The sequence below is a fragment of the Eleginops maclovinus genome, chromosome 16 (assembly GCF_036324505.1).
Source record: "Eleginops maclovinus isolate JMC-PN-2008 ecotype Puerto Natales chromosome 16, JC_Emac_rtc_rv5, whole genome shotgun sequence".
NCBI lineage: Eukaryota > Metazoa > Chordata > Actinopteri > Perciformes > Eleginopidae > Eleginops > Eleginops maclovinus.
The window spans coordinates 1,979,055-1,992,309 of record NC_086364.1 but is presented as its reverse complement, the minus strand read 5'-3'; the positions used below and the strand labels follow the sequence as shown (position 1 = coordinate 1,992,309).

Below are 13,255 nucleotides of genomic sequence, written 5' to 3'. Positions count from 1 at the left end.
GCAGACACACAGTTAGAGACTATCTGAACACAGCAGCGCATTTAGCCGATAATGACCCAGAGTATTTATGGTACATCAATGTTTGCAACCCATTGTCATAACTGTATGATTGGTTTAACATTTCTCACATTATGCACATTGCCAACACACATGATCAGTATGCCTACAGACAACATGAAGTCATATCAGGTTCTTTGTTCCCATCGTCAAACACGAGCCAGAGGAAGGTTTACTATCAGTCAAAGATATTGTGTCAGCTTCGGTTTAAACCTCAGGGTTAATGGTGTAACATTGACGGTTTTTCCAACAGAACTACTTAGACAGCTAAGGCAAGTCAACTATTCAGTTCATGATTTGGGTTCAAATTAAAGTCTCTATGAGGAATGTCCTGTGTTTGTTCCAACCGTTTATCTTCCCTACAATCCGACTTTCTTGGTATTGTGTTCTTAAAATCCTCAAGTCCTTATTCCTTCAGTTAATAGGAATTTTAACGTACTAAACTAAATAGACATGGGTCATAATATGCTGCTTGTACAAACACCCTACACGTTTTTTTTTAGGAGGCTCCAGATAGATGCTTCATTATTTGATGGATTAATCTCTGAGGTGGCAGCCCACACACACACACACACACACACACACACACACACACACACACACACACACACACACACACACACACACACACACACACACACACACACACACACACATCCTTCTTATTTCACACTGCTTGAAACTCAGTATATTTTTACAGTCAGCATTATTTGTTGGGGTGCTTTTATACTAAAATTGTACATGGGGGGGTCTTTAGATCCATCCATCCAGAGCTGAACTTTTGTACTCTCAGCTGTGGCAGATGGCGTCTCTACAAAGACTCTCTGTATTTCACCAAGAGTTACAGGAAGTATATGTAACTTGGGACGCTCAGCTCAACATGCTGGATTAATATCTGAGTTGGACAGTTTATATTATTGTTTATTATCCCTGACTTACTGAGTGGGTGTTGGAGTTTTCCCAGCTTGTTAGCATGTTGCGTGACATGCTGCTTCAGTTCACTTTAAGAACAATTCTGAATGGGACAGCTCCAGAATATTGCAGCTGAACATTAAATATCCAAGAAGTCATTATTGACCCTAGCACTGGTGCTGTAAATGTGAAAGAAATTAACATTCCAAACATTTAACACGTACAGGAAATGTTTGGATAATGTGCACGTTTCCATAGTTATTTTTAGTTTTGGGTTGTTTTACCTGATGCGTTTTTTTTCACTATCCACAATCACTTAAAACATGTCAGGTGGAACAGCTCCTCCATTTCATATGTGCATTGAATTTTGAGAGAATGGTGTTTATCAAATGTGACAAAGTCAGAAAGGTTGATAAATAAGTATTATATGGATTCAACAGACTCCACTTTTACCAAAAAAGTACCAGGATATGAAAAGTGACTGTTGGCACGGGTTATTGATGGCTGTGTGTTAGTGTTTAAAGCAGCCAAGGGAAGAACCATACCAGGACAGACAACAAATAGTAGTGTTTAATTGACAAATTTTCACGGTAAACTTGTATATATTTTACGATTTAGTTCAGTTTTTATTTCTCTTTTGTGATGTTCCTATTTTATTTTTTATTTTCAACTCTTTAGTTTTCAAGTGATGTGCAAGGCCTTGTTAACCTGATGCTGTAATGAAACATTTCCCTATTTGGGTTCAATAAAGTTTATCTTATCTTACTAACAGCCCTGCCTGAGCAGCAGACACATGGGTCAGAGAGTGAAGGGTCGTAACAATTTTGCCACTTGCTGATGAAGACACCACAGACTCAACCTGGGTAGAATTAGAATAGAGTCTAGGTTTGGAAGGCAGCTTTTGTTTGGCTGTTCTATTATATGTGAGGCACTGACACCCTCACACCTCCTGACTGTTCTGGAGCTGCGAGCTCTCTCCTACCCGCTGTCGGAGAACCTCTCAGATTTAACCATCACTGAGTCAAATTGCACTCACAACGAGATGTCACACCCTGACTGTGTAGCTGCTGAAGGCTATACTGTGGAGGAAAACTAGTGAATGCTCTCTGAGTTTAGTTTATGATGTTCTTATTTTCTCCTTTCTCCCCCCTCTAACAGGACATTAATGGGTCCTTACGGAGTAGACAGAGCTGTTCATTCCATGGAGTTCACTGACTGTGAGAATGGCCTGGGTAAGTACGTTTTTTATATGTTACTGGATACAAGGAAATAGTGATCAACTGAAAAAATTCTAACCCTACACTGCTTAGGGGGGAGAACATGCACCCCACACAGAAATAAAACCCCCACTGATGCAGAGAAAACATGAGTCTTACCAAATCCTGTCGCACACTTGGACATAACATGACCTCCAGGCATGCATACGTTTAAATTGGAATCCTTTTACTTCAGCTGTTCACTCTTTAACACACAAAGCTCATCGCTGCACGAAGCTGCATTCACTCAGCATGGCGTAATGAGTGATGCCTTTACATTAACATTAATTTACATTAACAACTTTTATTTGTATCTTTTATTATGAAAATCTGACAGTTTACATTTTATTTACAACTTTTACATAATACAAACATTAATACAAAGCAGTATCCGTTAAGGACATCCTTACTTTTGTACCTCTGCCAAAACCAAATAATGAAAAACCAATAAAAAATATTAACATCCACAAAACAAAGAAATTAACCAAAAGATACGAGAACAAAATAATGTCCATTTTCCTCATACTCAGCCATAAAAAAAAACAAAGCAAATTAATGCTTTGGAAAAAAAAAGACTCCTTCAGACGAGAAACATAACATACTAAAAGTTTATTAACAATTTACCCGCTAAACTCATTATCTGATACCATAAAGCACACACACAGCTCAGTATTCAGTTAAAGGTGGTCACACTCCAGGCATCCTAACTCCAGTCCAACCAAGCTAACAGGTGACGCACCTTTCACATTACACGCTCGATATTAAACGTGTAAGAACTACGGTAAATACAATATAGATATATTAATACTTGTTACAGTTTCATGTACAATCTAAATTAATGTCACAACTTCTCATCACATTAGCTTAGCTGTAAGAAACAAAAGCACATGACTGCACCAGGCTGTCCCATGAGTGATTCCTTTACCCCCTTAAGCCTTTCGGACCCCTGAGCTTCACTCCATGTAAATGTAACTTCATCTGCTAAATATTAAAATTGGTATTGCACATGAACCTATCAGAAAATAACAGGTTGATTATGTAGGTAATACAATAACATATAAATAAAGTGCTTTTGCAATATGATACAGTTCCATGTCCAAGCCAATATTACTATGGGTCTCACAATTCTAATAATTCCTAGCACTAAAACTAAAAAGAGCATCAGAACCGGCAGCAGACATAAATCTGCATTTGAATGTAAAAATAACAAGTGGCGGGGCACATCATCCTATTGATTCGCTGATTAATTATAGGCTCGCTGTCTGACTAGCGGGTGCAGTAAAGCCCGCCTTAGGTACTGCAGGATCTGCGTTCTGATTCGTTAACACACTTCTATGTTGAAAACTCTGTGTAACGATTGGCTTGGAACTTTTGTGTCGTTAACCCTTTGTAAACTGGGTTACATGTGCGCTAAAAAAACATTATACATTTCATTTTTCTATCCTTGCACGTGCGTGGTGGGCCTAATAAAGCTGTAACAAAGCTGATTTCTCCTGGGGCTGCCCCTTGGCGCCAGGCCTGCACACCATACCAGACCGCAGTGTGAGCCTCACGCTGAAAATACTCTGTAGTGGTTTCTGACTTTGAGGGAATCTTGTTAGACATATTAAGGTTTACAAAGCTGCAAAAGACAAGGCAGAACAATGTGACGGGATGTGGGGGGCAGGGGTTAGGGTTAAAGATGTGAGGGAGTGCAACGGATGATCCGAACGACAATAGGTTAAGCTCAGCTGCTCCTGATAGAAGTCCCTTTAGCTGCTGAAGGCTCTGCTGCGTTCACTGTGCTGGCAGTGAGGCTGGGCCCAAACAATGAGCTGAGAGACATGAGGGACATACATTACAGATAGTCATGTGATCCATTAGCCTGTCATCTATTGTGAATGCATATAGCTTTACAGATGCTTTTATTCTGAAGGTCCCAGCCTCACACGGTCCTGTTGTTGCTCCGTGAAAAGCATCATGGTGAGGCGGTGGTAAACGGATCGTTGATGATTCTTGGATCTGTATTTTTTATAGAAATGTTTTGTTGTTCTTCATGCTCCTGCTTCTGTCAGTTTGGTAGAGCACTTGTTGGGGGAAAGGGGCGTGGCATGTAAACAGGATTTTGAATCACTGAAATAAGTGAAGTCGTTCTCTTAGAGGGATTGTCTCTGCAGAGTAGGTATCCTTGTTAAGTCTCAGTGTGTTTGCCTGCGAAGGGAAGTAGGTCATGAGGCAAAGCCCTAACCCACTTAACTGAGCTGGGTTAAGGATGCCGCTGTTGTTTCCATCCTTACTACACTTTGACACCCCCACGCTGGTGCAGCTTCTGCCTACGCAAGCACAAATACTCCAAATGCTTGAATACATGCTAAATATCCTGCAACTAGAGGATATGTAACGTGTACCCAGCAACAACTGACGCACATGAACCAACTTCAGTTGTTTCGCCTCCTGTCTGAGTAGAATATTTGAACTTGTTGAACGTTTTATCATTTTAAAATATATATTCACCCAAAATATAAACACCACCCCAATGACTTTATTAGGATTATAAAAAAACGAGAGGAAATGCATGCCAAAGGTGTCTCTAATAACAACGCTCATCAGGTCTGCATCACAGCAGGCAGTCATGATGTGGGAAGATGAAGATTTGATAGTGAAGTAAAGATTGAAGTGAAAGGTGTGTGTGTGTGTGTGTGTGTGTGTGTGTGTGTGTGGGGGGGGGGGGGTGTATAAGCAGCAGACAGGTGAGAAGCAAAGCAGCTTAGAGTCACCCGACTTCAGCATTTGCAAGTGTACACACTGTTCCAACTCATGGAGCCTAAAGACCCCCGCACTACAGCGCCACAGCAGTGTGTTCACAGAGCAGTGTGTTCACAGAGCAGTGTGTTCACAGAGCAGTGTGTGTTCACAGAGCAGTGTGTTCACAGAACAGTGTGTGTTCACAGAGCAGTGTGTTCACAGAGCAGTGTGTGTTCACAGAGCAGTGTGTTCACAGAGCAGTGTGTTCACAGAGCAGTGTGTGTTCACAGAGCAGTGTGTTCACAGAGCAGTGTGTGTTCACAGAGCAGTGTGTGTTCACAGAGCAGTGTTTTTTCACGCTGGGAAAGATGATCAAGTGACATGGGCACTAGTCATTAGAAATCTATAGGAAAAATGAATGTAGCCATGTCACATTTTGAGAGGGTTTTTTGTAAATATACTACATTTTGCTCTGTGCACCAACGTAGCTATCATTATTATTTATTTTTTTCGAGGCTGTGTTGAATATTAATAAGCATACTGCAGTTTGGATATTGCAGTGGTGCATATTGCTATTTCGATAACGTTTGGATGAATTGTGCAGCCCTTCCTAGTATCACCTGGGCCTTATAAAGCATTTTGAAAGCAACTATATTTTCCTCACACTGAGTTGTGTGATCTTTACAAAGTGTCGGAACATTAAATCCTCAGAAGGCAACCATGCCCTTGATGCACATTGAGGAGGAAATAATGATTTGGAAAAACAAAATGTGAAGACTAACAGGACGGAGAGAGGGGAGCCTTTCATATTTGCTCCGGCTGCTTTTGCATTAGTATGATGTTTTTCTTAACTGATGGTAGGCGGGGGTGGAGGAGAGTGCTTTGAGGCTGAACAAAAGAACAAGAGACTGTTTTCCTCAGAGAAGAGTCAGAAGGGAGGGAGGACAGAGACAATGAACTTTATAACCCCATTCTTCCAACAGGCCATAATTAACACGCACCACTTGGCTCCAGATATAATTAGTGTTAGCATTTTGTGTGTGAGGTAACAGGCCAGCAGCAGCCAGGAGCCGGGCTGTACCCACAGAGGGTCGATACAGAGATACCCAGCGTGATGATTCTGGGTACAGAGCGGTGTTAGCCTCACAGTTGAACGCACTACAATAATGGATGTAAATACACCATGAGCCATATTGTGCTTAAACCATTTCCCCACAGTAACTGCTCTTTCATTTATTGTGTCCTGTACAGCAATATTGGCCGACACAAACTAGAGGTAGAAACCATGTTGCCCATTCAAGTGTTTTGTGATGGGTAAATGTCCCCAGCACGTTTTGACAGCGACAATTTTGTCCCTATCTTTTTTTAGACATACAGCTCCGGAAAATATTAGGAGACCACTGCAGCATTTTTAGTTTCTCTGGTTTTACTATTTATAGATATGTCTTGGATTTAAATGATAGGTATGTCTTTGAGTCAAATTTGTATTGTATTCTATAAACAACATTTCTCTGTGTTGGAATTCAACAGTCACTGGAATGGCTGCCATACATGTAGAGATAAAGATTTAAGAAACATTTGGAGTGTTCTCTTCATTTTTCATGCAAAACATGCAGCAGATATATGCGGAAATACGGGAGACGATTAGGGCCACATAAGCATGTGACCAAAAGTAAAAAGACATTTGGAGTTTTGACGTTTTTCTCTGAGGAAGAATCAGGCTTAAACTTATTTTTAAACTTTTGTTGACATCCAAACATTGTTTTCTTCTGTGGGCCAAATCCTCTCCCATAAGGAAACATACAGAAAAAGTACAAAGGTTTTCCCTGCCCAAACCTCGGGCAGTCCTTCAGTGCACGAGGACACATGCAGCTGGATGTTGGGCACATCCTGTCAGACTGATGACCTCTGCAGTGACAGATCAAATATCGTTCTGTAGTTTCTCTCATGTGATTGTAAAACATGAAAAAACGCACAGCAACATTGGCATGGCCTACTTCCTCTGAACCATAAAGATGGATATAGGGCAGACATTGAGGGACAGTGACATGTATACTGCAGTCGGAACTGCAGAGAACCATCCTCACAAAATAGCACATCATCAATAGTTATATTTAATGTTTAATGAAAAGACTTTCTCATCACTGATGTTTACGTCCTATCAGGTTCATTTTACGCAATTTAACAGTACGTTCACTGACGGACCCTGTGATGTAGTATTTCATGGTTGTTTTGTTTATTGCATTCCGCTGTTGTTATATATCTTCATTTTTTCCAGAGCTGTACATTGTTTTAAATCAAATCTAACAAAAAAAGCAATTTAACTAGGGTTATTCACAAAAAGTCATTAAAGCTGAAAAGAAATAAAATCATCCCTCAGCCAACCTATATCAGAAATATCCCCAAAAACCGTGGCAATTGAAGGTTTCAATGGCACATTTCAAGATTTTTCTCAAAATATGACTTTTATTTTCCAGCTCACACTGTATTATCATCCATTTGGGTTATAGGCAAATAACATCCATATAACACCTTTATTACACCTGTATCACACTCATATAACATAACTGTGACTCCCATCTTACAACTTTACATCCACTTTCAAATGTTAAACATTGACTGTGGAATGAAGCCATTTAAGGGTCAATGTGAATTTATTTAACAACCAGTCAATCTCACCCCCATTTCATTTCCTAAAATCCCATATATGTTTCATCTGAGCCCTTATGTCCCAACACTGTCCAACACACTCCTGTAGAGTCCAGTCACTGAGACTCCCTGTGAGCAGCAGAGGCTTTGCAGGACAGATGAAATGTAGCTTAAAGGAGCTGGCCCTTCTTAACTTAAATATTTTTGTCTTCACTATTAACAAACTGTCAGTGTATAACTCAACTACAAAGCCTACACATAAAACTAGTGTATCTGTATATAATGTAGTATATTCAGTTACAGTTGTGTTCAGTGGGGTTGTTTAATGTAATTACATATGTATTTATTGCAACTCATACATAACAAATATGCATCATATGGTGTGTTGTTGTGAAGGTAAATACTCCTCCAGAAATGACCCTGACGTTCCTCTTCTGTCAGCAGTATGCTGATATAATGTCAGCTAGTGTTGAATGACCTTCCCCTCACTCCCCTTAGGTCACAATATTTAAAAACCCATCTGCACCAGATCATTATTATTCATTTATGTACTTCAATTAGCATTTGTTCTATTTTGAGTTCACCAGTTAAAGAAAAAAAAAACTTCCTTGTGTCATTTATCCATGAAAGATTTTAAAATGACTGCAGAAAAAGCACATTTAAAATATGTCAAGTAAAAGTGACTTCTTATTCCTTCATACAGGGATCAAAGTGATTGGTGGAGTGAAGGAGCAGACCGGGGAGGAGTTTGGAGTCTACGTCAAACGGATCTTACCAGGAGGCCTTGCATCGAACGATGGTACAGTTCACCCTCTGAGCAGACAGTCACCAGCCAGCCTTAGATGAGATCCACTTTAGTGACCCCAAATTAGGGAATCTGCTTTGTTAGAGCAGTATGTAAACAAGGAATGAAAGAAATATAAAATAATATGAACAGTTAGTATATACTTCATCACTATGGAATACAAAGTTAGCATTTAAACATATTGCTTACAGTATGAGTCTGTGATGTAACTGCAGTTTTTATATTAAAATAAATTGCAACGACGCACAGTGTGAGAACAGTATATACAAATACATTTATCAGGGTTATTGAAAGGATGTGCTGTCCCATGTTTACTTTAAGTATTTTAGTTCCAAGGTTTCCACTTACACAGAGGCTGTTAAACTGCTGCAGACTCAGGGTCCGGAGGTCTTTATCAGCTCCTGGCTACACATCCTCCATAGACACAGTGAGACCCCCTCTGATCGGACTTCTGCTTATACGCTGGTTCCGATGATCTTATTGGCTGCCATGTTATGTCTGTGTTAAGTACTTTCCGATCAAAATGATAACACATTTCATGAAAAATAATTTCAGATTACTCTGAAACCATATATATTTCAGCTAATAGGCCTATACAGAGTCAAGGGTCAAACTTTTGAAATAAATCATAAATATGCTTTTACCAGAAGGCTTTAGATCAGGGGTGTCCAAATTACGGCCCGAGGTCAAATGCGGCCCGCGGCAAACTTTTAATTGACCCTCAGGAAATGCTTGAAGTACAATGGAATACGGCCCACAACTGAAACTTGTGCTTTTATTACATTGTACTTCTTAAATATGTAAAAAAAAAAAAAAATTACACAGTAGTATTCATGTGTTAACAAGCCCAATTTTCAAATAAATTATTAACATAAAAAGATTGAAATATACCTTCATATTTCCTCTTATTATCAGCACTCTGAGGCTTCTGTTTTAAGGGATGAGCTGCCAACAACATAAATGGAACCCTGCGGAGAGCTGGAATGTAGACTGTTTGTTTTCTTAAAGCATATTCAAGTATCAAGCATAATTGACCTACATTTGATTGATTTTGCTAACTTATAACTTAATTTATGAGGCAGTATACCTCTTGTGAGTGGCCCAACCCTTCAAATGGTTTTCTGTTTGGACACCCCTGCTTTAGATTAAAAGCAACAAAATAAGACATTAAACAATCGGCATTAATCAATCAATGAAAAGAAAAAAAAGCTAATTATTTGACATATTATTTTTATACTTGAAGCCCTTCTTATCAGCTGTGGCTCCTGCAGGTATCTTCTTTATTGCTACTTGTCATATTGGGAACACGTGGGGGACAGTGTAGCATGATCATCAGGCTGCAGAACAGAGCCGACGGTGTTTGAAGTCTGGCTTTGGGTTTATAGTCCTCCTTGTCAGTTAGTGAAACAATGAATCCGGATTTACACGGCAACAATAATAACAACACGTCCTGTCTTACTGTGATTCCCTGGTCCGCATAAATACAAGACAGAAGCTCTGCACAGCACCTGTGAGTGTCCTTACAGCACCCAGAGGAGTTCACTGGCGATCATTTGCAAACCAGATGAAGGGGGGTTCAGGAAGGGGGTCTGTAGCTGATACATTTGGGAGTCTGTGCAGGTGTCCTGATGTCACACTGGACATCTGATGTCCACTGTCCTTGACCAAAGAGACTTGTTCCCTCTTACTCCTCGCCTCTTCTGTTCCTCTTCCTCTCTTTTCTCCTTCCCACTCTCTTTCTCTGTAAGGGGCAGATTACCTGAAATGTAAACTCTGAATTCTGTAGTGAGCAGGGTGGGTTCCAGGGGCAGTTACAGGGGGGGCCAACAGGAGCCCCTGTAACGCTGACCTGGGACCCCCCTGTGGCCCCCCCTCCAAAAGAAAAGTTTATTATATTAGATTTATTGTTTATAGCACTGGACCGATACTAATGGAACTAATGTTACTCAGCATTCTAGTCGGACCTCTTAGAGCGGTACACCGCCACTGGACGGCTGAAGACCAGAGGCTGATCCGTTTTTACTTTCAGTAAGATTCAAACCTAGTTGTTAAGAGACTACAAATCACAGAAACTGCAGGATGTCGTTCCTGTAATGAAACTGTATATAAAACAATAAATACTGAAACAAAAAACCTTAACTTAAAGTTACTGAAATAAATACCTGTGCAGAAACAAAGACCAATTGCTGTATTTTATGTTTATTTTATGAAATTACCTTATACTGTCTTTGTCTTTTTTAACCCACGTTTATTGTGCCCCTCTCATAAAATAACTGGCCCCAGCTTGGCCCCCCAGGTAAAATTGGTCTAGAACCACCAATGGTGGGGTCATCGGGGCAGCAGTGTAGTTCAAAGCTTACAGTGTATTTATTGGCTATACAAATCTGAAATCACAGTCGACGCCAACACGTAAGACATACAGAATCAGCAACTGAAGCAGTGCAATTAGAAATAGTGCAAGTGATACAACGGTGCAAGTAAATGCAGGAATAAAAAGGCTGCATACATGTTGGATCAAAGAAGATAAAACAGAACTAAATGAACTCGGTCTACAGATATGAGCTCAGCTGTATTTCAGCCTGTCTGTAGAGCGCAGGAAAGATTTCTGGTGAGTTTGGAACATTGGTTTAGGAGAAGACACTTTTGGACTGTAGGCTACTTTCATCCAGGCTGTACTCCACGAAATAAAGATGAATAGCCTGCTGCCATCGACACAGAGATCAGTGAAAAATACTGAGGGAAAGTGCTGGTAAAATATTTAAAACGTCTTCTTTTTCTACTGACTTTATTCTTGTCAAACAAAGCATCACATGAGTCAGGTTAAACATGCAGCAGATACATGAGGAAATACGGGAGACGATTAGGGCCACATAAGCATGTGACCAAAAGTTAAAAGACATTTGGAGTTTTGACGTTTTTCTCTGAGGAAGAATCAGGCTTAAACTTATTTTTAAACTTTTGTTGACATCCAAACATTGTTTTCTTCTGTGGGCCAAATCCTCTCCCATAAGGAAACATACAGAAAAAGTACAAAGGTTTTCCCTGCCCAAACCTCGGGCAGTCCTTCAGTGCACGAGGACACATGCAGCTGGATGTTGGGCACATCCTGTCAGACTGATGACCTCTGCAGTGACAGATCAAATATCGTTCTGTAGTTTCTCTCATGTGATTGTAAAACATGAAAAAACGCACAGCAACATTGGCATGGCCTACTTCCTCTGAACCATAAAGATGGATATAGGGCAGACATTGAGGGACAGTGACATGTATACTGCAGTCGGAACTGCAGAGAACCATCCTCACAAAATAGCACATCATCAATAGTTATATTTAATGTTTAATGAAAAGACTTTCCATCACTGATGTTTACGTCCTATCAGGTTCATTTTACGCAATTTAACAGTACGTTCACTGACGGACCCTGTGATGTCCATGGTTGTTTTGTTTATTACATTCCGCTGTTGTTATATATCTGCCTCTAATATAGGAATATGAAATCCTCATTTGTTGCATATCTGTCTCGCGTACGAAATAGAAGAATGACTCGTATAATATTACCCTCTGACTCCACATGACTCACTTATCTTACAGTTCCATTCAGTGTTTTCCCTGCTGTGCTTCGTGAAGCATTATTTGTTGTCGTCCCCCACCCTGCACTACAGACAGTATGTAGTGAGCTTTTTCAATATATACTGTACATCGATTGGCTATAGCTATAGATCTGAGATATTGGCAGCCTTCAGACGAAGAGACCAAAGTTTTTACAGAACCTCACTGTTATGGAACGGACTAGGTGGTTAATTGGTGTTAATTAATTGTGATTCCGCACATGCGGGTAAATTAAACAGCTGATCACTGTCACTGTGATTGTCTCAGCCGGCACAAAAGGTTCCATCCATCCATCCATCCATGTTCTCCTGCTTTTCCTTCAGGGTCGCGGAGGTAACAGCTCCAGCACAGAGCCCCAAACTTTCCTTTCCCTGGCCACATCAACCAGCTCTGACTGGGGGATTCCAAGGCTCTCCCAGGCCAGCGAAGAGATATAATCCCTCCACCTGGTCCTAGGTCTACCCCTCAGGTCTCTTCCCTGCTGGACGTGCCTGGAACACTTCCCTAGGGAGGCGCCCAGGTGGCATCCTCACTAGGTGCCCGAACCACCTCAACTGGCTCCTTTCAACGCGAAGGAGCAGCGGTTCTACTCCGAGTCCCTCCCGGATGACTGAACTTCTCACCTTATCCCTAAGGGAGATGCCAGCCACCCTGTGGAGAAATCCCATTTCGGCTGCTTGTATCCGCGATCTCGTTCTTTTGGTCATGACCCATCCTTCATGACCATAGGTGAGGGTAGGAACGAAGATGGCCCCGTAGACAGAGAGCTTTGCCTTCTGGCTCAGCTCTGTTTTCGTCACAACGGTGCGGTAAAGCGACTGCAGTACCGCTCCCGCTGCTCCGATTCTCTGGCCCATCTCACGCTCCATTGTTCCCTCACTCGAGAACAAGACCCCGAGATACTTGAACTCCTTCACTTGGGGTAAGGCTTCATTCCCTACCTGGAGTGGACAGTCCATCGGTTTCCTGCTGAGAACCATGGCCTCAGATTTGGAGGTGCTGATCCTCATCCCAGCCGCTTCACACTCGGCTGCGAACCGATCCAGTGAGTGCTGAAGGTCACAGAACGAAGAAGCCATTAGGACCACATCATCTGCAAAAAGCAGTGGTGCAATCCTTAGCCCACCGAACTGCAGACCCCCTCCCCTACGACTACGCCTCGAAATCCTGTCCATGAATATCACAAACAGGATTGGTGACAAAGCGCAGCCCTGGCGGAGGCCAACCCTCACCGGAAATCGGT

The 13,255-nt window shown here is 41.3% G+C and overlaps 1 protein-coding gene across 5 annotated transcripts in view; it reads left to right on the top strand.

Moving 5' to 3' along the window:
* Nucleotides 1-13,255, top strand: part of si:dkeyp-72e1.9 (syntaxin-binding protein 4) — a 107,841-nt gene that overhangs the window by 45,567 nt on the left and 49,019 nt on the right. For all 5 annotated transcript variants that reach the window (XM_063904300.1, XM_063904299.1, XM_063904296.1 and 2 more), the window contains exons 2-3: nt 2,128-2,201; nt 8,302-8,397. In XM_063904300.1, the coding sequence (XP_063760370.1) occupies nt 2,128-2,201; nt 8,302-8,397 (170 nt within the window). The remainder of the gene's footprint in view (nt 1-2,127; nt 2,202-8,301; nt 8,398-13,255) is intronic.